This window comes from Macaca thibetana, chromosome 6 (assembly GCF_024542745.1).
Source record: "Macaca thibetana thibetana isolate TM-01 chromosome 6, ASM2454274v1, whole genome shotgun sequence".
NCBI classification, from domain to species: domain Eukaryota; kingdom Metazoa; phylum Chordata; class Mammalia; order Primates; family Cercopithecidae; genus Macaca; species Macaca thibetana.
In genome coordinates this window covers 110380151-110405795 of record NC_065583.1, presented here as the reverse complement: position 1 = coordinate 110405795, position 25645 = coordinate 110380151, and the positions used below count along the sequence as shown (strand labels likewise).

The 25645-nt window shown below is 40.2% G+C and overlaps 1 protein-coding gene across 9 annotated transcripts in view; it reads left to right on the top strand.

Annotated features, from left to right (window-relative positions):
- The window catches only part of RAD17 (RAD17 checkpoint clamp loader component), a 47289-nt gene that overhangs the window by 8420 nt on the left and 13224 nt on the right, over window positions 1–25645 (top strand). For all 9 annotated transcript variants that reach the window (XM_050793556.1, XM_050793553.1, XM_050793549.1 and 6 more), the window contains 11 exons: window positions 4645–4801; window positions 7828–7964; window positions 9291–9343; window positions 9428–9553; window positions 9646–9715; window positions 12319–12430; window positions 15088–15270; window positions 16399–16484; window positions 16598–16744; window positions 19636–19785; window positions 24192–24312. In XM_050793556.1, coding sequence (XP_050649513.1) covers window positions 4645–4801; window positions 7828–7964; window positions 9291–9343; window positions 9428–9553; window positions 9646–9715; window positions 12319–12430; window positions 15088–15270; window positions 16399–16484; window positions 16598–16744; window positions 19636–19785; window positions 24192–24312 — 1342 coding nt within the window. The remainder of the gene's footprint in view (window positions 1–4644; window positions 4802–7827; window positions 7965–9290; window positions 9344–9427; window positions 9554–9645; window positions 9716–12318; window positions 12431–15087; window positions 15271–16398; window positions 16485–16597; window positions 16745–19635; window positions 19786–24191; window positions 24313–25645) is intronic.

Sequence of the window (25645 nt, the reverse complement as noted above, 5' to 3'; positions counted from 1 at the left end):
ATAAACCTACGTTGGTGTTACTATTACTATTCTACCAGTTGGTGTTACTATTACTATTCTACCAGTTGGATAAACTTACGTACATATATATATGTGTGTGTGTGTGTATATATATATATGTATTGGGAAAAGTATTTTATGATTTCAAAAGTTTTCCCCCTAAGGAGTTGGAGTTTAATCATATACTCTATTTATTTGTTTATTTAACTTTTTAGACACAGGGTCTTGCTAAAGACAGTTGCCTACACTGGATTGCAGAGGTGCTGTCATAGCTCACTGCAGCCTTGAACTCCTGGGCTCAAGCAGTCCTCCCACCTCAGCTTCCCGAGTAGCTGGGGACTACAAGCGTGTGCCACCACATCTGGCTAATTTTTAAAAACAGTTTTGTAGAGATGGGGTCTTACGGTGTTGCCCATGCTGGTCTTGAATTCCTGGCCTCCAGTAGACCTCCCACCTTGGCATCCCACAGTGCCAGAATTAATAGGCATGAGCCACACCATGCCTGGCCCAAATCACTTACCCTTTATTTTACAGAAGTTTCAGTGATGTCAGTAATTAGAAAACGGTTTTGTTCAAAAAAATTGGGAAGATCTAGATTTATCAATGGGCAAACTAAATTTACTTTTCAAAATTTATTTTAAGTACAATATACCAAATATTTGCAGCGTTTAATTTTTCAGGACAACTTCTTTCCTTCAGAATTCAGTAAAACTCTGTTACAGTGTAGACAAATGGGATTAACAAAAGACTTCACATTATAATGTGCTGATAAGAAACTACCTACTAGTTCTCTTACTGAAAGGGAAACTTGCTATGTGCCTATACCCACTCTGTCAGAAAACAGACACGTAAGTATATTATTACATGAGAAAAATGTATAGTACTTGTGCATAGGCTTCTTTTTCTTTGTAAAGAAGTGATCTGTCTGGTATTATAGTTATCATTATTCAAGGTAGTTATGTTCTGTAAAGTTGCTGAATTAGCAAATACTGAACCATTATTTCTAAGAAAAACACTAAATTAGGTTTCTGCAAACCTCTGGTTACAACATTTTTGTCAACCCATCAATATATAGCCTTGTTGTATATGTGTTTTTGTTTAAAGTTATTTAATGTTCAGTCATGCTTCAGTTAATGATGGGGATACATTCTGGGAAATGCGTCATTAGGTGATTTCATTGTTGTGAGAATATCATAGAGTGTACTTACACAAACCTGTGGTATAGCCTATAGCCTGCTCTCCACCTAGGCTATATTTTGCTCCTGTGCTACAAACTCGTATAGCGTGTTACTGTATTAAATACTGTAGGCAATTATAACACAGTGGGAACTATATGTGTAAATAAACATACCTAAACCATACCATTAAAAAGTACAGTAAAAAGGCCAGGCTCGGTGGCTCATGCCTATAATCCAGCACTTTGGGAGGTCAAGGCGGGTGGATTACCTGAGGTAAGGAATTCAAGACCAGCCTGACCAACATGGTGAAACCCCATCTCTACTAAAAATACAAAAATTAGCCAGGCATGGTGGTGTGTGCCTGTAATCCCAGCTACACGGGAGGCACAAGAATCACTTGAAACCGGGTGGCGGAAGTTGCAGTGAGCTGAAGATAGTGCCACTGCACCCCAGCCTGGGCAACAGAACGAAACTGTGTCTCAAAAAAATAAAAAAAATTTGGTAAAAACATGGTTATAAAAGATAAAAAATGCTATTATAGATTTATATAGGGAACTTACCATGAATGGAGCTTGGACTGGAAGATGGTTAAGTCAGTGAGTGTGAGTGGTTAGTGACAGTCTAAGGACATTACTGCACACTACTGTAGACTTTTATAAACATTGTACACTTAGGCTACACTAAACTTAAAAATTTTTTTATTTAATAAACCTTCACTTACTGGAACTTTTTGTAAATGCCATGTTAAGGACTTTATGTAACTTTTTTACTTAAACTTTTAGATTCCTTCATAATAACACTTAGCTTAAAACACAAATAAATGGTACGGCTGTACAAAAATATTTTCTGTCTTTATATCTTTATAAACTTTTTTGTATTAAAAAAAATTTTAAGCTTCTTTTAAAATTAAAAATGAAGACACAAACATACATATTAGCCTAGGCCTACACAGGGTTGGGGTCATTAATAGCACTGTCTTCCACCTCTACATCTTGTCCACTGGAAGGTCTTCAGAGGCAGCAACATGTAAGGAGCTGTCGTCTCTTATGACAACAGTGCCTTCTTCTGCAGTACCTCCTGAAGGACTTGCCTGAGGCTGTTTTATAGTTAACTTTTTGTTTTGTTTTGTTTTGTTTGAGACAGAGTTTCACTCTTGTTGCCCAGGCTGGAGTTCAGTGGCGTGATTTCGGCTCACTGCAGCCTCCGCCTCCCTGGTTCAAGCGATTCTCTTGCCTCAGCCTCCTGAGTAGCTGGGATTACAGGAGTGCGCCACCACGCCCGAGTAGTTCTTGTATTTTTAGTAGAGACAGGGTTTCACCATATTGGCCACACTGGTCTTGAACTCCTGACCTCAGATGATCCACCTGCTTCAGCCTCCCAAAGTGCTGGGATTATAGGCGTGAGCCACCATGCCCGGCCAACTTTGTTTTTTTTTTTTTTAATAAGAACAAGTAGATTTTAATAATAAAGATATGACACTGTAAATATATAAACCAGTAACATAGTTGTTTATTATAATTATCAAGCATTATATATTACACATAATGAGATATATGTGTTACACTTTTATACAGCACAGTAGGTGTGTGTACACCAGCATTACCACAAACGTGAGTGATGTTTTGCATTATTATTACTAGGAATTTTTCAACTCCACTATAATTTTATGGGACTACTGTTCATATGTGGTCCATGATTGACTGAAAGTTGATTATCTGGCACCTGACTGTATATTGTTGATCCATATAATTTGAACTCATAGTGAACAGCACTATAACTCACACACTGCCCTTTTCAAAAGTGGAACAGGCTCTCTTTGTCCAAGGTACATAGGTTCTTATTAAAGGAAAACAAATAAGAATTATAGCCTGCCATAGTATGTAGAAAATCTTTTGATATTTCTGTAGCTTTAACTTTTTTTAAAAAAATCAAATTTACAGTATCAGGGAATGTTACTGGGATTAACAATCTCTAGTCTCTCATTAGAGTCCTATCTCTAGTAAATACGTTTGTTTTCTTTTCTTTTCTCTTTACTTTACTTTTCTTTTTTTTTTGAGACAGGATCTCACTTTAATGCCCAGGATGGAGTGCAGTGGCACAATCTTGGCTCATTGCAGCCTCCACCTCCCAGGCTGAAGCGATTCTTCCACCTCAGCCTCCTGACCAAGTGGGACTATAGGCGCACACCATGCCCGGCTAATTTTTGTATGTTTTTTGTAGAGACAGGGTTTTGCCATGTTGAACAGACTGGTCTGAAATTCCTGGGCTCAAAAGAATCCACCTGCCTCAGCCTCCCAAAATGCTGGGATTACAGGTGTGAGCCACCATGCTCTTCCCGAATATGTATCTTAATATGCATTTCTTAAAGAATTTAGTAACCAAACTGAAGTCTTTCCATGAGAATATTGTATTTGTATAACAGTAAATTATATCATCCAATGAGATGTCTATATTAAGAATAAATTTTGGCCGGGCGCGGTGGCTCAAGCCTGTAATCCCAGCACTTTGGGAGGCCGAGACGGGCGGATCACAAGGTCAGGAGATCGAGACCATCCTGGCTAACACGGTGAAACCCCGTCTCTACTAAAAAAATACAAAAACTAGCCGGGCGAGGTGGCGGACGCCTGTAGTCCCAGCTACTCGGGAGGCTGAGGCAGGAGAATGGCGTGAACCCGGGAGGCGGAGCTTGCAGTGAGCTGAGATCCGGCCACTGCACTCCAGTCTGGGCGACACAGGGAGACTCCGTCTCAACAAAAAAAAAAAAAAAAGAAATTTTGCTGGGCACGGTGGCTCACTCCTGTAATCCCAGCACTTTGGGAGGCTGAGGTGGGCAAATAATGAGGTCAGGAGATTGAGACCATCCTGGCCAACACAGTGAAACCCTGTCTTTACTGAAAATACAAAAAAATTAGCCGGGCGTGGTGGTGGGCGCCTGTAGTCCCAGCTACTCGGGTGGCTGAGGCAGGAGAATGGCGTGAACCGAGGAGGTGGAGCTTGCAGTGAGCCAAGATTGCGCCGCTGCACTGCAGCCTGGGTGACAGAGCAAGACTCCGTCTCAAAAAAAAAAAAGTTCAGGTAACCTCTAAAAATCTTTGTTTTAGACATCACCTCCCTAATTTAGCCAAAGTGTGGTGGTTTTAATTTGGCTACTAAGTAGTCCTTGGGAGGGACATAATGCAAAAATTGAGAAATTATCAGAAGCAGAATTTAGAGTTGAAGAATTACGATTCTCTTATTTCCATATTTGCAGATGTTTTTGTATGGAAAATGGGGGAAAAAACAATTAAAAAAAGAAAAAATAAAGTTGGTTTATTCCAGCAAGCATTATTATGAAATTTTAATTGCTTATATGAGACATTCAGCAAATATTTATAGAAGTAAATGATATTTAGAATGAAAAGTCAGAAATAATATTCTAGCATTCCAGTGATTTTGGTTTTTAATAATAATTTGTATTTGATTTTAGGGTGGATCTATTTTATTAATAACAGGTCCTCCTGGATGTGGAAAGACAACGACCATAAAAGTACTATCAAAGGAGCATGGTATTCAAGTACAAGAGTGGATTAATCCAGTTTTACCAGATTTCCAAAAAGATGATTTCAGGGAGATATTTAATACTGGTAAGATTGGCTGTGAAGGTAGTGGAAGTAATGGGAAAAACCCATGCTTAAGGGAGCTTTCAGATAAACTTCTATGAGTGCATTTTTTCCCGTACTTCCCACTTTCAGAGGGATGGAATTTCACAGGCCAGATGCGATGGCTTTCACATGGGAGGCTGAGGCAGGAGGATTGCTTCAGGCCAGGAGTTAAAGACCAGGCTGGGCAACATACAAAGGCCTGTCTGCAAAAATAAAAAAATTAGCTAGGTATAGTGTTGTGCACCTGTAGTTCTAACTACTGAAGGGCTGAGGTGGGAGGTGGGAGGATCAGTTGAGCCTATGAGTTCAGGGTTGCAGTGAGCTATAATTGTGCCATCGTGCTCCAGCCTGGGCAACAGAGTGAGACACTGTCCCAAAAAATAAATAAATAAAAGTTATTTCAGGAGAAGGAAAGAAAGCATGTCTCCAGTGGAAGAGAATGGAATTTTTTGAAGATTAAGTCTTAACTGTTTTGTTAACATGTTCCGTTTGCATTATTTATCTACTTTTTACTAAGATCTGGCTAGGAGGTTAGACAGTATTAACTAAGGTATTTTATTTGTTAAATCAAGCCTTAAGATGTGTTAAAAAGAACTTGCCCCCCAAGAAGATAGCTTAGATCAGTAAATACCTGTTAGAACAATATCAAATGAAAGCAAAAGAACAGAGATGTCTTTGGAATTTGGAAGGAGGCCTTAAGATAACGATTTAAAAATTGATAATAGTAACAATCTTATTTATTTATTTATTGAGACAGAGTCTCACTCTGTCACCCAGTCTGGAGTGCAACCTCTACCTCCCAGACTCAAGCTGTTCTCATACCTTAGCCTCCTGAGTAGCTGGGATTACAGGCCACCGCAACCAGATAATTTTTGTATTTTTAGTAGAGATGGGGTTTTTGCCATGTTAGCCAGGCTGGTCTCGAACTCCTGACCTCAAGCAATCCACCCGCCTCTACCTCCCAAAGTGCTGGGATTGTAGGCGTGAGCCACCATGCCCGGCAATAGTACCAGTTTAAAGATGTAATACGTTATAAGTTCATGCATATGCTTATGTACTTTAGCACTATCATTTTGTCTTTCATAGTTTTTCATATTGCAACTCTAGGTGGTGAAACTAGGGACAGCCAGATCTCCTAGGCCATTTTGAAGGGAAAGGTTTCTGTAGAAGGATAATTTTTTTTTTTTTTTGAGATGGGGTCTTGCTCTGTTGCCAGGCTGGAGTGCAGTGGCGCGATGTTGGCTCACTGCAACCTCTGCCTCCCGGGTTCAAACAGTTCTCCTGACTCAGCCTCCAAGTAGCTGGGACTGCAGACCACCACACCCAGCTAATTTTTTTTGTACTTTTAGCAGAGATGGGGTTTCACCATGTTGGCCAGAATGGTCTCGATCTCTTGACCTCGTGATCCGCCCACCTTGGCCTCCCAAAGTGTTGGGATTACAGGCATGAGCCACCGTGCCCGGCCGACTTGTGGAAGGATAATTTTATTTTAATGTGGAGTGTTCCTCAAAATCCCTTGTCTGGACTCTTTAATGCACTCCCTTGTGCTACTAGTATTCCTTCCTGCTGGTGCTTTTGCTGTTTTCTTTTCCTTCTTATTATTATTATTATTAATTTTGAGACAAAGTCTTACTCTGTCACCCAGGCTGGAGTGCAGTGATTTGGCTCACTGCAAGCTCCACGTCCTGGGTTCAAGCAATTCTCCTGCCTCAGCCTCCCAAGTAGCTGGGATTACAGGCGCCCACCACTATGCCCGGCTTATTTTTGTATTTTTTTTAGTAGAGATGGGGTTTCACCATGTTGATCAGGCTGTTTTTGAACCCCTGACCTCAGGTGATCCAACTGCCTCGGCCTCCCAAAGTGCTGGAATTACAGGCGTGAGCCACCACACCCGGCCCATTATTATTATTATTTTTTTAAGAGACAAAGTCTTACTATGTTGTCCAGAATGAACTTGAACTTCTTAAGCGCTTAAGGGATTCTCATGACCCAGCCTCTGGAGTAGCTGGGACTACAGACGTGTGTTCCTGCACCTGGCTTTTACTGCTTTCTAAATAGTAGCATTACTTTTGACAGTCTGATAAGCCTTAATTTAAACAGTCTTCCATGTGAAACATGCCTTCAGAGAGCTTCCCTCATTCTCAAGTTCACTAATCAGTCATTCTGTTTTTGTTGTTAAACCTTTATCACTCCAGTCTGGCCAACATGGTGAAACCCCGTCTCTACTAAAAATTCAATAATTAGCCAGGCATGGCAATGTGTTCCTGTAGTCCCAGCTACTCAGGAGGCTGAGGCGGGAGAATCGCTTGAACCCGGGAGGCGGAGGTTGCAGTGACCCAAGATTGTGCCACTGCACTTCAGTCTGGGCGACAGAGTGAGATTCTGTCTCAAACAAACAAACAAACAAACCAAACCCTTATCACTGAAGGTAATTCATTAATAGGCTTGAATTCCTTTAGAGATTCTTCATTGGGTAGGCCAAAGTCATAAATATTTTTACCAATTGTATGAATGTTATGCTGACGGCTATGTTCTTAGGTCAGTTAACTCCATATTACACAGGGTCTCACTCTGTCACCCAGGCTGGACACAATCTCGGCTCACTGCAACCTCTACCTCCTGGGCTCAAGCTTTCCCCCCGCCTCAGCCCCGCAAGTAGCTGGGACTACAGGCACAAGCCTCCATGCCTGGCTAATTTTTGTATTTTTTTGTAGAGACTGGGTTTCACCATGTTGCCCAGGCTGCTCTTGCATTCCTGAGGTCAAGCGATCCACCTGCCTCAGCCTCCCAAAGTGCTGGGATTACAGGCGTGAGCCACTGCACCTGGCTACATGTTGACTCTTGTCTTTTGAAAGGAATATCCTATTTTAAATTTAAATGATTTTTCCTAATTAGGAAACAGTCTACAGTATTGTGAGATGCATCAAATGTGTGTGTGTGCATACAGTTGTTTAATATTAATGTATATAATTTGTTGAAAATAAAAGTGGTTATGTGTTTCCTTTCAGAATCAAGCTTCCATATGTTTCCCTATCAGTCTCAGATAGCAGTTTTCAAAGAGTTTCTACTAAGAGCGACAAAGTATAACAAGTTACAAATGTTTGGAGATGATCTGAGAACTGATAAGAAGATAATTCTGGTTGAAGTAAGGACAACTTTTAAAATCTTTATTTTATTTTATTTTATTTTTTATTTGAGACGGAGTCTTGCTCTGTCAGTGTCACCCAGGCTGGAGTGCAGTGGCGCAATGTTGGCTCACTGCAAGCTCCACCTCCCAGGTTTACGCCATTCTCCTGCCTCAGCCTCCCCAGTAGCTGGGACTACAGGCGCCCGCCACCATGCCCGGCTAATTTTTTCTATTTTTTAGTAGAGACGGGTTTCACCATGTTAGCTAGGATGATGTCGATCTCCTGACACCTCATGATCTGCCCGCCATGGCCTCCCAAAGTGCTGGGATTATAGGCGTGAGCCATTGTGCTCAGCCTAAAATCTTTTTTTTTTTTTGAGACAGTCTTGCTTTAACTCCTAGGTTGGAGTGCGGTGGTGCAGTCTTGGCTCACTACAACCTCCGCCTCCTGGGTTGAAACAATTCTCATGCCTCAGCCTCCCCGAGTAGCAGGGATTACAGGAACCTGCCACCATGCCAGCCTAATTTTTGTATATTTAGTAGAGATGGAGTTTTGCCATGTTGGCCAGGCTGGTCGCGAACTCCTGACCTCAAGGTAATCTGCCTGCCTTGGCCTCCCGAGTGCTGGGATTACACATGTGAGCCACTGCACCCAGCCAACTTTTAAAATCTTGCTGTAGGTATTGACTAAACAATTGTGAGATATATCTTACATGATAATGTTAATTGTCTCTATAGTAGTGATATTGGTAAAATACAACACAAAGGCTTTGTAATAGAAACCTAAAGTCTTTTTTAGTAAACTTGAATGGAATAGCTGTAGGATAAGGAACGTTAAAATTTTAATGGTTTAAGCATAGAAAAACAAAAGAAAAGTTTGGAAAATTACTTCCTAGTGAAAATACTGTAACTGGAAAGCAACAGTAAGAAATTTGGTCTAAAAATTGGGATCCCCTTTGATGTATATTACACAGGGTCTCACTCTGTCACCCAGGCTGGACACAATCTCGGCTCACTGCAACCTCTACCTCTTGGGCTCAAGCTATTCCCCCCGCCTCAGCCCCGCAAGTAGCTGGGACTACAGGCACAAGCCTCCACGTCTGGCTAATGTTTGTGTTTTTTTGTAGAGACCGGGTTTCACCATGTTGCCCAGGCTGCTCTTGCATTCCTGAGGGTATCATTCCTGGGGTATCATCTATTTCATGTTTCCCTTCACTTCTATGAAAGTTCTGTTTAAAATACATTGAATAAATATTTTTTTGCCTATCTCAATAAATATGAATCTGAAAAATAAATTTGCAATGGAATAAAACTATACTATTATTTATTTTTTATTTTCAATAGGATTTACCTAACCAGTTTTATCGGGATTCTCATACTTTACATGAAGTTCTAAGGTAGGTTTCAGTGAAGTATTCTAAAACTCCAAATTAAATGAGAAGTGGCTTAAATTTCAACATTGCTGTATTTTGTTATTTTAGGAAGTATGTGAGGATTGGTCGATGTCCTCTTATATTTGTAATCTCGGACAGTCTCAGTGGAGATAATAATCAAAGGTTATTGTTTCCCAAAGAAATTCAGGAAGAGTGTTCTATCTCAAATATTAGGTAAGAAAGAAATTTCTGCTTATAAAGGTCACATACGTATTATATTTTTAAATTAATCATTTAACTGCTGTCTTTCTTTATAAAACTTTTAGTTTCAACCCTGTGGCACCAACAATTATGATGAAATTTCTTAATCGAATAGTGACTATAGAAGCTAACAAGGTAAGTCTCTGATTAATTAAACCTCACTTGATAACTATAGAAAGCCCAGCTTAAATAGTGTTATGTAAACTGAAGGAGTTGGAAACATGTATTATTTTAATTTTTTAGAATAAAAGCATTTTATTATATTCATAAGGCATACATGTCATTTTAGCAAATGTAGGAAATACTGATTTTCAAAATCTTTAATATTTTTCTATTAAACTTTCACTTTCACATTGAGGTAAATTTTTCTTTTGCTTGGTTTACTGTTCTAAATTGTGTCTTATCATCAAGAAAATGTTTTCTGGCATGTAGGTGTGGTAGTTACCAACAATTCAACTCTTCCTGTTATCCTATTGTCACTTTTTAATTTTGACATTTTTTTAAATTGTAGTGAAAAACATGTGTCATAAAATTTATCAGCTTAACCATTTTCAAAGATACAGTTCAGTAAAGTATATTTACATTCATATACAGCTGTTGTCACTTTTTTTTTTTTTTGAGACAGGGTCTCACTCTTTTGCTCAGGCTGGACTATAGTGGCATAATCATTGCTCACTGCAGCCTCGACCTCTTGGGCTCAAGTGTTCCTCCCACCTCAACCTCACAAGCAGCTGGGACTGCAGGCTGGTACCACCATGCCTGGCTAATTTTTTAACTTTTTTTTTAGAGACAAGGTCTCCCTCTATTGCCCAGGCTAGTCTTGAATTCCTGGCTCAAGTGATCCTCCCTCCTCAGCCTCTGAAAGTGCTGAGATTTCAGGCATGAGCCCATGTGCCCGGCCTTGTTTCAATTTTAGTACGTCATTTTTTTCTATATCTCAAATCAAGATGATGTTAAAAAAAAACTGATGGACCTTCTGCTCTCAGCATCATGGTTCTAGGGAATCCTACTGGTATAAATCAACCAAATCTTGCATGAAACATAATTTTTGTTGCACTGCTAGGACCACAGGAACTGAGGGAAGTCTCCAAGGGAGAGGTTGTTTTGAGGATTAAACACGTTAGTGTAGAGCACCTAACTGAATAAATAACAGATATTAATAGTGAAAAATGAGAAACAAACTGAGTCCTGTAATACAGGAAGCAATTACTGTGATGAATTATTATGCCATTAGTGTTTTGAAAATATTTAATGGGTCAGGTGCAGTGGCTCACGCCTGTAATCCTAGCACTTTGGGAGGCCGAGGTGGGTGTATCACCTGAGGTCAGGAGTTCATGACCATCCTGGCCAACAGGTGAAACCTCATCTCTAATAAAAATATAAAAATTAGCTGGGTGTAGTGGCAGGTGCCTATAATCTCGGCTACTCAGGAGGCTGAGGCAGGAGAATCTCTTGAACCCAGGGGGTGGAGGTTGCAGTGAGCCAAGATTGCACTACTTCACTCCGTCCTGGGCAACAAGAGCGAAACTCCGTATCCCCCACCCAAAAAAAAGAAAAAAAAATTACCTGGTCATGGTGGTATGCTCCTGTAGTCCCAGCTACTCAGAAGCCTGAGGCAGGATGGTCACTGGAGCCTAGGAGTTTGCGACTGCAGTGATCTAGATGACATGACTGTAGTCTGTCGTGGACAGACCTAGACCCTGTCTCTAAAAGAAAATCTACATTCTCTACTATAAGCGTGAGAACTGCAAATTGAGCCATGGTGCATGCCTGTAGTCCCAGCTACAAAGGCTGACAGCGGTGGGAGGATTAGTTGAGCCAGGGAGCTCAAGACCAGCCCAGGTGTGATATAGTAACACCTTGTGTCAAAACAAAAATTTTTTTTTTTTTAGTGAATTGATTAGTTCAAGTGGCTCCGGTTTAAAAAAGAAGAAGAAGAAGAAATAATTGGTGTAATTGTGGCTTTTTCATCCTCACCAGACTGTATAATGTGTTGAAAACCTGAGTAAAAGAATTTTCATGTAAATTTCATAAATTTGTCAGATTATTTTGTGTATATTTAGTTTTATCACATTCTATTGCATTTTGAGGGTTTGTGTGTGTGTGTGTGTGTGTGTGTACATATATATGTTACATATTTGTGTGTATATAGTGAGAGAGTAAAAACTTCAAAATACAACCTGGTCAAAGTGAAAAAGTAAAACAATACATTATTTAATATTTCCTGAAAGTATACCTTAAACTGTAATAAGTCATTGAAGCTTGTACCATTCATAGACCAGTGTTTAACATGGAGGCTTTTTAGTTTTTTATTATTATTTTAAGATAAGTTTTTTTTTCTGGCTCTATAGCCCAGGCTAGAGTGCAGTGGCAAGATCATAGCTCACTGCAGCCTTCATCTCCAGGGCTCAAGTGATCCTCCCACTTCAGCCTCCCGAGTAGCAGGGAATACAGGCGCATGCCACCATGCCCAGCTAATTGTTTTGATTTTTTGTAGACATGAGGTCTTACTACCTTGCCTAGGCTGGTCTCAAACTCCTGAGCTCAAGTGATCCTCCTACCTCAGCCTCCTAAATTGCTGAGATTATGGGAATGTGCCACCGTTCCCAGCCCTTTTTAGTATTTAAGTTTAAAAGAATCTAATTTACTTTAATTAAGTTGAGAAAATAGGTTGGGGTTTTTTTTTATTGTTATTTTTAAGAAAATACTTTTTTAAAAATTTAATTTTCTTGTTTTAGAATGGAGGAAAAATTACTGTCCCTGACAAAACTTCTCTAGAGTTGCTCTGTCAAGGATGTTCTGGTGATATCAGAAGTGCAATAAACAGCCTCCAGTTTTCTTCTTCAAAAGGTAACTATGGAAGATACAGTCATGTGGCATTATATAGGTGACTTTCTCTTAATTCATTCAATGTAATCAAACATTTTAACTTATATTTGGTCTATACCTATTTATCCTTCTTTGTTATTGAGACAGTGGCTTAAAATTAAATATATACTCATGCATATATACCCTTCTATGAATATGTTGTAGTATATATCCTTGTTTCTGTTTGAGATAGTTTACCTTTCAAAGTTAATTTAGAACGAGATTTCCTGGATAAAAATTCTGCCTCTGCCACTTACCAGTTATATAGTCCTATGCAGGTGACTCTATGTTTCTATGCCTCTGTTTTCTCACCTTTCATGTGAGCACTTACTTCTTAGGGTCCTATGAAGAATATGTGAGGTGATACTTCCAGAGTGCTTCTTACAGTGCTTGATTCATATTAAGTGCTCAATAAATGGCCAGCCATTAATCAGTTTAATAATACTTTTGAAATTATTATTATTTATTTTGAGACGGAGTCTCACTCTGCCGCCCAGGCTGGAGTGCAGTGGTGTGATCTTGGCTCACTGCAAGCTCTGCCTCCCGGTTTCACGCCATTCTGCCTCAGCCTCCTGAGTAGCTGGGACTACAGTCACCTGCCACTGGGCCCGGCTAATTTTGTATTTTAAATAGAGTTGGGGTTTCACTGTCTTAGCCAGGATGGTTGCGATCTCCTAACCTCAAGATCCGCCCTCCTCGGCCCCTCAAAGTGCTGGGATTATAGGCATGAGCCACCGTGCCCGGCCTGAAATTATTTTTATAATAATTTATGAGACATGTTTAGTAAATTTATTTCCTGTTAATATTGAAACATGTAAATTTATGAGATGTTTAATAAATTTCCTGTTAATATGTAAAAAGATGTAGTAAAAAGATAGTTTCACTAATGGCAGTGAGTTACATTTTTACTGTAATGATCATAGTTTACTGCATAGTCCTTCAGAAGACATTTAGCAGACTACTTACTTAATGCTTAACATTGACAAATTGACATTAAAGAGTGGGCCAAGAACTATGTTAGCAATTATGTTTTTTTTCATTTAATTCTCATATCAACCTAATGAGATAGACAGTACTTTGATTCAAATTCAGATCCTGTGCTCTTTCTGCTGTTCGAGGTAGCTTTTAAGTCATGCACTCTTGAGTTCTAAATAGTAGACTTAAAAATGAAACTTGGGGCAAGCATGGTGACTCATGCCTGAAGCCAAGGTGGGTGGATCACTTGAGCCTAGGAGTTTGAAACAAGCCTGGGCAACATAACAAGACCTTGTCTCTACAAAAAAATTAAGAAAAAAAATTAAAAACCCGAGAAATTTGATCACATGCGTATTCATAAATTGGATACTCTCAACATCAGTAGAGAGGTTGTTAAACATACACTGCAGAACCAGACTGCCTGGATTCCAGTCATTCACTCACTGATGACCTTGAGCCAATTACTTCACCTCTTTGTATCTCATTTCATTAACTGTCTAATAATAATTGGTCAGGTGCAGTGGCTCTCACCTGTTATCCCAACACTATAGGAGACTGAGGTAGAAGGAAGCTTCAACCTCAAGAGTCTGATACCAGCCCAACATAGCGAGACCTCATCTCTAATTATAAAAATATATATATAGCCAGCATAGTGGTGCATACCTGTAGTCCCGGATACTTGAGAGGCTGAGGTGGGAGGATCACTTGAACCTGAAGGTTGAGGCTTCAGTGAGCTATGATTGCGCCACTGTACTCCAGACTGGGTGATAGAGCCAGACCCTGTGTCAAAAAGAAAAGGCCAGGTATGGTGGGTCACGCCTGTAATCCCAGCACTTGGGGAGGCTAAGTCGGGTGGTTGGGAGGTCGTGACCAGCCTGGCCAACATGGTGAAACTCCATCTCTGCTGAAAATACAAAAATTTAGCCGGGCATATGCCTGTAATCCCAGCTGCTTGGGAGGCTGAAGCAGGAGAATTGCTTGAACCCAGGAGGCAGAGGGTGTGGTAAGCCGAGATGGCACCACTGCACTCCAGCCTGGGCAACATAGTGAGACCCCCATCTCAAAAAAAAAAAAAAAAAAATTCTCCCTTCACCGGGTTGTTATGAAGATTAAATTCAAATGTATCACATGCCAGGGACAGTGTCTTGCACATAACACGATGAGAAACCAAGGCGATATGACAGTACAGGTTGAATATCCTTTATTTGAAATTTTTGGGAATAGAAGGATTGCAGATTTTTTTTTAGATTTTGGAATATTTGCATTATACCAATTGAAAATCCCTCGTCTGAAAATCTGAAATACAAAGTGCTCCAATGACCATTGCCTTTGAGCATCTTGTTGGCACTGCAAGTTTCATATTTTGGAGCATTTTGGAGTTTGAATTTTTGGATCATGAATGTCAACCTATATTGGAGATTGTGCTGTTGTGCATGTGAAAGTTTGAAATCTGCATTATGAAATAACTTGCAGATAACATTTTATTCCATTTTAATGTTTGTAACCCAAAAAGGATTCTGACTCGGTTAATGTCATTTGTAATTTTTGTTTATTAGGAAAACATATTTTAATTAGAATACTTAGTGTAACTATATCTGAAGTGTTCTTAGTTTTAATTTTCATGTTTTAATTTAAATATTGTCACTTGGGTGTATATTATTCAGGAGAAAACAACTTATGGCCAAGGAAAAAAGGAATGTCTTTAAAATCGGATGCTGTGCTGTCAAAATCAAAACGAAGAAAAAAACCTGATAGGGTTTTTGAAAATCAAGAGGTCCAAGCTATTGGTGGCAAAGATGTTTCTCTGTTTCTCTTCAGAGCTTTGGGGAAAATTCTGTATTGTAAAAGTAAGAAATTTTTACATTTTTTAAATCTGTTGGATATCATGTAGTCTTAAAATGGAAATAAAATGTCACTTCTAAAAAAATGTCATGTATTTTGGTTCTGCTCTAAGAGTTAGAGCTAGGTCAGATACTGTTTGCCTAGGCCTAAGACATAGTAGGAAAATAGAATATTTTCTGACCATGAGCAGGATTAAAAGTAAAAACATGCTATTGCAGGCCATATCCATGTGTGTAAATCTTTATAGTTTGCAGAAGATAAGACAGCAGATCATCTAGACTTTTGTGGCAAGTGTTGGTAGCCTAAAGCCCTCTTAATACTGGGCTCCAGCCAACAGAGCCTTAGACAAATTACCAGGTAGCTTAAGGTTTCTTTCAATCCTCTTGTATTTCTCTAGTTTACAAGCTTTCTGACTCCCCAACCAGAGATGTTTATTGCCTTTTCTGTCTTTTTTGATGACTGCTCCCTCTCAGTTCTTTCACTCCCTATTGCCCATTTTAGTGTCCCAAATAGTCCCTCCTTTTGATAGCAAATGCCTGTATTCAGTCTGATGATCCTGAAGGAAAGAAATTGGGATTTCTAAATGGAAACCTCCATACCATCTGAGGAAAATGGGCATCACTTAGATGGCAGTGAGGACATTCCTCTGTCACTGGATCCTCTTACTTTGAACTTGAGTGACTATTCCCACCTGATTCTTTTCTTTCTCTCCTTTCTTTTCCTCTCCAACATACGTTCATCGTCTCTTGCATTAGCAAATGGAGTTCGTATTCTTTCATGTAGAGAGCAACATCTTCGTACATAGTAGATAAGAGTAAAGACCACTGTATTGAGATGAGAGATCAAGGGAAGAAAGCAACCCAAAGCTGGAAAAGGTGAAATGGGAGTGCATTAGGAAGTGGAATATTTTAAGTCTAGAAAAGCCGTAATCTAAGCATCAGAATTCTTAATTTAGTTCTTGCTAATATGGATAAAATAGATGCTTGCTTCCAGTTGTTTTTATTTATTATTTTTGAACAGTTTGCTTACTATGTTGGTATTGTATGTCTAAAATTTTCAGACTCTTCAAATGACTGGTGCTATATAATTATAAAGAAGGTATTATCTTTAATAATTTCAGCAATTTTTTATAGGAGCATCTTTAACAGAATTAGACTCACCTCGGTTGCCCTCTCATTTATCAGAATATGAACGGGATACATTACTTGTTGAACCTGAGGTAAGTTCTTTAATGACACTTAGTACAGGTTACAAAGGATATATTATTTGTGTGCATATATATTTGACCATTGCATTTTTGCCAAATTTAAGTATATATGCTTGTTTTTATAGGAGATAGTAGAAATGTCACACATGCCTGGAGACTTATTTAATTTATATCTTCACCAAAACTACATAGATTTCTTCATGGATATTGATGATATTGTGAGAGCCAGTGAATTTCTAAGTTTTGCAGATATCCTCAGTGGTGACTGGAATGTAAGACCATTTGACATTTGACTTAAAATGCTTATAGGTATTTCCTTAGAATTAAGAAAAGAAAGTTTACTTTTATCCCTAATTGCCTGACATTATTTTATGTGACTCTTCTTCATAACTATGCTAAAGTTAATGTATCCAACTCAGTGTTTATAATGAAGCTTCAGTAGCAAATCTGATTTTTCTGCTGATAATATAGTACCAATTGTTTCTAAAGTTATTTTCTGTGTGTGTGTGTGTGTGTGTGTGTGTGTGTGTGTGTGTGTAGACAGGGTCTCACTAGATCAGCTCAGGCTGGTCTCAAATTCCTGGGCTCAAACAGTCCTTTCGCCTGAGCCTCCCAAAGTGCTGGGTGCTGGGATTACAAGCGTGAACCACCACTCCTGTCTCTAAATTTTCTGGTTTTGTGGTTATGGTTTTTTTTTTTTTTTTTTTTTGGAGAAGAGGCTCTAGCTATAGCTATGTTACCCAGGCTGGTCTTGAACTACTGGGCTTAGGGGATCCTCTCCTCTCTGCCTTCCAAGTAGCTAGAAATACAGATACACACTACCATGCCCAGCTTATTTTCTTTTTTTTTTCGAGACAGTATCTTACTTTTTTGCCCATGCTGGAGTCCAGTGGTACAAAGTGGTTGCTCACTGCAACCTTGACCTTCTGGGCTCAAGCTATCCTCCAACCTCAGGCACTCCCCCATCCAGTAGCTGGGATTACAGGCAAGCACCACTATCCCTAGCTGGTTTTTTTTTTTTTTTTTGGGTAGAGACAGGGTTTCACCATGTTACCCATACTGGTCTCGAACTCCTAAGCTCAAGTGATCTGCCTGCCCTGGCCTCTCAAAGTGCTGGGATTACAGGCGTGACCCACCATGCGTGGCCCCAGCTTATTTTCTGATTTTAAAATTAATACATACTCAAAATATGACAACCATTAAAAAGTAGATACAAGAGAAGGAACTGTACATGTTGCTACACTTTCTGCTAGTTTTTAAAATTTATTTCTTTTACATATTTTAAACTATTTACTATAAAATTTGTATTTTGTTCTTAACGTCTTAAAACTGCCCTTACCAGTACAATAGCCACCAGCCACAAGTAGCTATTTAAATTTACTTAAAAATTCAGTTCCTCAGTCATACTAGCCACATCTCCAGTACTTGGTAACTGCATGTGGCTGATGGCTACTTTATTGAACAGCCCAGATACAAAACATTTCCATCATTGCAGGAAGTTCTGTTGGACAACACTGTTTTGATATGCTAATATTTCTGTGTGTTATAAATACTAAAATAAGGCTGGGCTCAGTGGGTCACACCTGTAAACCCAGCACTTAACGAGGCCGAGGCAGGTGGATCACTTGAGCTTATGAGTTTGAGACCAGCTGGGGAAACATGACGAAACCCTATCTCTACAAAAAATGCCAAGAAGATTGCTTGGGTGTAGTGGTCCCAGCTACTCAGGAGGCTGAGGTGGGAGGATGGCTTGAGCCCGAGAGGCAGAGGCTGCAGTGAGTTGAGATCACACCACTGCACTCCAGCCTGGGCAATAGATCTGGACCTTGTCTCAAAAAATTAAAACATTGAAATAACAGTAATAAGTAAAATTAGGAAAGACACAGAAAAACCATTTATGATATAGAGCTTCATTACTCAGCAGTTGCATTTGCTTAACGTTTAAAATAATTGTTTCTTTTTTATTTTGAAATTTTCCAACCTATAAATAAATTAAAAGGATAGTACAGTGAACCAGGAGCAGTGATTCCTGCCACTAATTCTGCACTTTGGGAGTCCAAGGCAGGAAGATCACTTGAGGTCAGAAGTTTGAGAACAGCCTGGGAAACACAGCCAGACCGCATCTCTAGAAGAGATTTTAAAAATTAGCTAGGTATGGTGGCAGGCACCTGTAGTCCTAGCTATTTGGGAGGGTGAGGTGGGAGAATCACTTGAGCCCAGGATTTTGAGGTTACAGTGAGCTGTGATCGTGCCACCGCACTCCAGACTGGGCAACAGACCGAGACCCTGTTTTAAATAATAATACAAAATAACGAAAAGAGTATAATTGACTTGTTTGTGACACCAAGGATAAATGCTTGAGGTAGTGGATACCCCATTTACCTGGAGGTAATTATTATGCATTGTATCAAAATAATTCCTGTAACTCATAAATATACAGCTACTAGGTACCCTCACAAATTAAAAATTGGAAAAAATAATGATAGTTCAATGAATAGCTGCATATCCTTAACTTTTGTTTGGCAGTTTGCATATTTTGCCACTTTTTCTTAACCTGTATATTTACATATTTATTTCTGGCTGAATAATTGGAAAGTGTTAATAATTGTGAACATCATGGCACTTAATACTTAAGCAACATAAGAACATTGTTCTATTACAGCTACCATAGCATTATCATACCCAACTGAAACTAAACTATAACTAGTTAATATAACTGGCCTCCCAAAGTGCTGGGATTACAGGCATGAGCCACTGTGCCCGGCTGCATAGTCATATTTTAGTTTTAATTATATTTTAATTATATTAACTAATTACGTTAACTAATAAGTTATATAATTAACTTTCCAAAGAAAGTTAACACTAATCTAGCAATATATTCTCCCTATTCAGATTTCCTCATTTGCCTAAAAAATGTATTCAAAGTTGTTTCCCCTACCCCTGTCCAAGATCCACTCAGGGTTTACACATTTAATTTGATTGATATGTCCCAGTGGAATTTGCTTTAGATAAATTTATAGTGCCGTTATTTATAAGGCTGTAGTGATGTTGAAGAAAGTGAACACATAGAAACTAAATACGGTTAGTATTTTGTATGTATCGGGAATACCAGTAATGCTCTTTTATAAATCTATTTTCTTTCACATCTTGTCTCATTTGTTAGACATGCTCTTTACTCAGGGAATATAGCACATCTATAGCTACGAGAGGTGTGATACATTCCAACAAAGCCCGAGGATATGCTCATTGCCAAGGAGGAGGATCAAGTTTTCGACCCTTGCACAAACCTCAGTGGTTTCTAATATATAAAAAGGTAAAAAAAAAAAATTGTATACTTTGAATATGTGAACTTTATAGTATATGAATTATAACTCAAAGCAGTTATTTTCTTTAAAACATAACAAAGGAAAAAATGTGTCATTTTTAATGAAATAGTTGCTAAGGTCCACAATTAGATTCTGAGTTTTTATTAAACATAAAAAGGTTACTCTTAAATGCTTGTACAATTTTTTAAGGGAAAAAAGACCATCAAAATTTGAAAACATATACATATTTTATTAGTTCAGTTTTATTGGAATCAAAGCATAGTTACATTTTATTTTATTTTTTATTTTTTTATTTTTTGAAACGGAGTTTCACTCTTTTTGCCCAGGCTGGAGTGCGATGGCACGATCTCGGCTCACTGCAACCTCCGCCTCCCAGGTTCAAGCAGTTCTCCTGCCTCAACCTCCCAAGTAGCTGGGATTACAGGCGACAGCCACCACGCCCGACTAATTTTTTGTATTTTTAGTAGAGACAGGGTTTCACCATGTTGGCCAGGATGGTCTCGATCTCTTGACCTCGTGATCCTCCCGCCTCGGCCTCTCAAAGTGCTGGGATTACAAATGTGAGCCACTGTGCCGGGCCATATTTTATTATTTATTTATTTTTTTAATTGAGGCAGAGTCATTCTGTCACCAGGCTGGAGTGCAGTGGTGCCATCTCGGCTCATTGTAACCTCTGCCTCCTAGGTTCAAGCAATTCTCTCACCTCAGCCTCCCGAGTAGCTAGGATTACAGGCATGTGCCTCCATGCCCAGCTAAGTTTTGTATTTTTAGTAGAGACAGGGTTTCGCCATGTTGGCCAGGCTCTTCTTGAACTCCTGACCTCAAGTGGTCCACCTGCCTTGGCCTCTCAAAGTGCTAGGATTACAGGCGTGAGCCACTGCGCCCAGCTGCATAGTTATATTTTAGTTTCAATTAAAAACAAACTTTAGGGCCAGGCATGGTGGCTCACACCTGTAATCCCAGCACTGTGGAAGGCCAAAACAAGAGGATCACTTGAGCCCAGGAGTTTGAGACCAGCCTGGGCAACATAGTGAGATCCCATATCTACAAGAAAAAGAAAAAAATTATAAATAAATAAACCCTAGTTCAACCTGAGAATGCTGACTGGAAAATAGAAATCCCTAGTATATAAAATTTCAGTTAGGCAGGCAGAATAAGTTTTTTTTTGTTTTTTGTTTTTGAGACTGAGCCTCGCTCTGCGCCAAGCTGGAGTGCAGTGGCGCAATCTTGGCTCACTGCAACCTCCGCCTCCCAGGTTAAAGCAATTCTGCCTCAGCCTCCCTAGTAACTGGGACTAGAGGTGTGCGCCACCTTACCTAGCTAATTTTTGTATTTTTAGTAGAGACAGAGTTTCAGCATGTTAGCCTGGATAGTCTAGATCTCTTGACCTCATGATCCACGTGCCTCGGCCCCCCAGAGTGCTGGGATTACAGGTATGAGCCACCATACCAGTGCCCGGCCAGGAGGAATAAGTTTTAAGTTCAAGAGGTATGTTGTATAACATTGTGACTATTAATAACAATGTATCATGTATTTGAAAATCACTGCCGGGTGTGGTGGCTCACGCCTGTAATCCCAGCACTTTGGGAGGCCAAAGTGGGCATATCATAAGGTCAGAAGATCAAGACCATCCTGGCTAACACAGTGAAACCCTGTCTGTACTAAAAATACAAAAATTTAGTTGGACGTGGCAGCGGGCGCCTGTAATCCCAGCTACTCTGGAGGCTGAGGCCGGAGAATGGCGTGAACCCAGGAGGTGGAGCTTGCAGTGAGCTGACATCGCGCCACTGCACTCTAGCCTGGGAGACAGAGCAAGACTCCGTCTCAAAAAGAAAAAAAGAAAGAAAATCACTAAAACAGTAGATTTTAAGTGTTCTCACCACACACACAAAAATATATGTATGTAAGGTAATGCATATGTTAATTGGCTTGATTTAGCCATTCTACCATATATACATATTTCAGAACATCATATTGTATACTATAAATAGAGAGCTTGTCAATTTAAATTAATCAAAGAAAGGAGAGGAAATCTTGGCCTTGCCTCTATGTGGACAAGGTATTTACCTAATGTGTTCTTACTCTCCACAGCAAAAAATGTAGATGATTGAATTATTTAGAGGTAAAAAATGGGTGGCACACAAGTTGAAGACAAAATACACAACAAAGTTTTCAAAATGAATTGCCAATCTTTAAAAATCAGACTAATGATTAAAAGATACAAATTTCGACTGGGCGTGGTGGCTCACGCCTATAATCCCAGCACTTTTTGGAGGCCAAGGCGGGCAGAACACGAGGTCAGGAGTTCCAGACCAGCCTGACCAACATGGTGAAACCCCATCTCTACTAAAAATACAAAAGTTAGCCGGGTGCGGTGGTGCGCTCCTGTAATCCCAGCTACTCAGGAGGCTGAAGCAGGAGAATCGCGTGAACCCAGGAGGCGGAGGTTGTAGTGAGCCAAGATCATGCCACAGCACTGCACTCCATCCTGGGTGACATAACAAGACTCTGTCTCAGGAAAAAAAAAAGTTAGATATGAATTTCTAGCTTCAGAATTTCTGGAATCTCCTGGTAGGAAAAAAAAAAAAAAAAAAAAAAAAAAAAGGCCAGGTGCAGTGGCTCACACCTGTATTCCAAGCACTTTGGAAAGCTGATGTGGAAGGATCACTGGAGCCCAGGAGTTTGAGACCTGCGTGGGCAATATGGTAAAATCCCATCTCTATAAAAAAAAAATAAAACAATTAGCTGGGTGTGGTGGCACACACCAGGAGTTTGAGACCAGCCTGGGCAACATAGTGAGATCCCAAATCTACAGGAAAAAGAAAAACAAAATTTTTTTTTGTTTTTCCTACCTAGTGCCAGCTACTTGAGAGGGTGAATTGGAAGGATTGATTAAGCCTGGGAGGCAGAGTTTGCAGTGAACAATGATTGTGCCACTGCATTCCAGCCTGGGCAACAGAGGGAGACCCCCATCTCTCAAAAAAACAAAAGGAAAGTGAAGTATAACACTGGCTCATATTTCTGCATGGCAGCAATCACCTCGCCATGTAGCATCTGCCCCTTTGAGATGAGAGTAGTAGGTACCACTGTCCCCAGCTGGTTCATTCACTTATATTGCCTGCTTGAATTCTGTAATATCTGAATTCATGACCCCTGGACTGGGTCGTCTCTGAGATGTCTTCTGATTCTAAAGTTATACAGCTGAAAATTACCCTATAATTTATTACCTAGGACATTTTTTCCAACAGATTTCTTCGAGAATTTAATCATTTTTAAGCAATTTATATCTCATTGACTTGCTTTGTCTTTTTTTTTTTTTGAGACAGAGTCTCGCCGTGTCGCCCAGGCTGGAGTGCAGTGGCGCAATCTCGGCTCACTGCAAGCTCTACCTCCCAGGTTCAAGCAATTCTCCTGCCTCAGCCTCCCGAGTAACTGGGACTACAGGCGCATGCCACCACGCCCGGCTAATTTTTTTTTTTTTTTTTTTTTTTGAGACGGAGTCTCGCTCTGTCTCCCAGGCTGGAGTGCAGTGGCCGGATCTCAGCTCACTGCAAGCTCCGCCTCCCGGGTTCACACCATTCTCCTGCCTCAGCCTCCCAAGTAGCTGGGACTACAGGTGTCCGCCACCTCGCCCGGCTAATTTTTTTGTAGTTTTAGTAGAGACGGGGTTTCACCGTGTTAGCCAGTATGGTCTTGATCTCCTGACCTTGTGATCCGCCCGTCTCGGCCTCCCAAAGTGCTGGGATTACAGGCTTGAGCCACTGCGCCCGGCTGGGCTAATTTTTTATATTGTTAGTAGAGACAGAGTTTCACCATGTTAGCCATGATGGTCTCGATTTCCTGACCTCGTGATCTGTCTGCCTCAGCCTCCCAAAGTGCTGGGATTACAGGTGTGAGCCACCATGCCTGGCCTGCTTTGTCTTTTATAGCATATATATTAATTTTGCCTTGTAGCTACATATAAATTATCTGAGACTGTTAGCTTCTGGAAGGCAGGGATTGTGCTTTTCTCTTGCTCAGCGTAACATTATGTTGACTACAGAAAACAAATTATTTCATTAAAAATAATATTTTCATGTAATTTGTGATGTGTGTGTGCTCATAAATAATTCCTTTGAGTTTTAAATTTGGTTTTCTTATACATTCAATGTCTTTTAAAAATTCTTGTTTATCAAATGTGAAATAGTTACGTAGGTAAAATACTCTATTAGACAATGTTAGACAAACTATAAAGGACTACTTATATAAGCTATTAAAAGTATATTTGTGGTATATAAACCTACAAGTTAATATAAACTTACTGTGTACGTTTATATAGTAAACTTAGTTTGTCTAGGAATACATATTTTTAATTTCGTTTTTCCTTTCATCTTTTTTTTTCTTTTCTATACAGTATCGGGAAAATTGCCTGGCAGCAAAAGCACTTTTTCCTGATTTCTGCCTGCCAGCTTTATGCCTCCAAACTCAGCTATTGCCATACCTTGCTCTACTAACCATTCCAATGAGAAATCAAGGTAATAACATAAGTTTTTTTTTTCTTTTAAGAAGTAGGGTTCTTCATTAATTTATTTTATTTTATTTTATTTTTTATTTTTTATTTTTGAGACGGAGTCTCGCTCTGTCGCCCAGGCTGGAGTGCAGTGGCCGGATCTCGGCTCACTACAAGCTCCGCCTCCTGGGTTCATGCCATTCTCCTGCCTCAGCCTCCTGAGTAGCTGGGACTACAGGCGCCCGCCACCGCGCCTGACTAGTTTTTTGTATTTTTTTTTAGTAGAGACGGGGTTTCACCGTGTTAGCCAGGATGCTCTCCATCTCCTGACCTCGTGATCCACCCGTCTCGGCCTCCCAAAGTGCTGGGATTACAGTCTTGAGCCACTGCACCCGGCCTATTTTATTTTTTTAGATGGAGTCTCGCTCTATCGCCCAGGCTGGAGTGCAGTGGCGTGATCTTGGCTCACTGCAACCTCTGCCTCCTGGATTCAAGCGATTCTCCTGCCTCAGCCTCCGGAGTAGCTGGGACCACAGGTGCGTGCCCCCACACCTGGCTAATTTTTGTATTTTTAGTAGAGACGGGGTTTCACCATATTAGCCAGGATGGTCTCGATCTCCTGACCTTGTGATCCACCTGCCTCGGCCCCCCAGAGTGCTGGGATTACAGGCGTGAGCCACCGCGCATGGCCAGAACTAGGGTTTTATATCAGTATATTTTTGTGGGCCAACTTATTGCTATATGCAGTGAGATACTTTTTTTCCTTTTGTTTTTTGATCCAGATAATTCTGCATCCTTTATGTTTTTTTAAAAAAAGCATCAAACAGGCCAGCTGCGGTGGCTCATGCCTGTAATCCCAGCACTTTGGAAGGGCAAGACAGGCAGATCCCTGGAGGTTAGGAGTTCGAGACTAGCCTGGCCAACATGGCGAAACTCTGTCTCTACTAAAAATACAAAAATTAGCCAGGTGCGGTGGCACGTGCTTGTAATCCCAGCTACTCAGGAGACTGAGGCAGGAGAATCACTGGAATCCAGGAGGTGGAGGCTGCAGTGAGCCGAGATCGCATACCTGCACTCCAGGCTGGGTGACAAAGTGAGGTCTGTCTCAAAAAAACAAAAAGCATCAAACGATATAGAAATATATAAAAGGCTGGACACAGTGGCTTACGCCTGTAATCCTAGCACTTTGGGAGGCCAAGACTGGGAAACTCCATTTCTACTAAAAAAAAAACAAAAAATTAGCCGGGTGTGGTGGCACGCGTGTGTAATCCCAGCTACTCGGGAGGCTGAGGCAGGAGAATCTTGAACCCGGGAGGCAGAGGTTGCAGTGAGTCGAGATCGGGCCATTGCACTCCAGC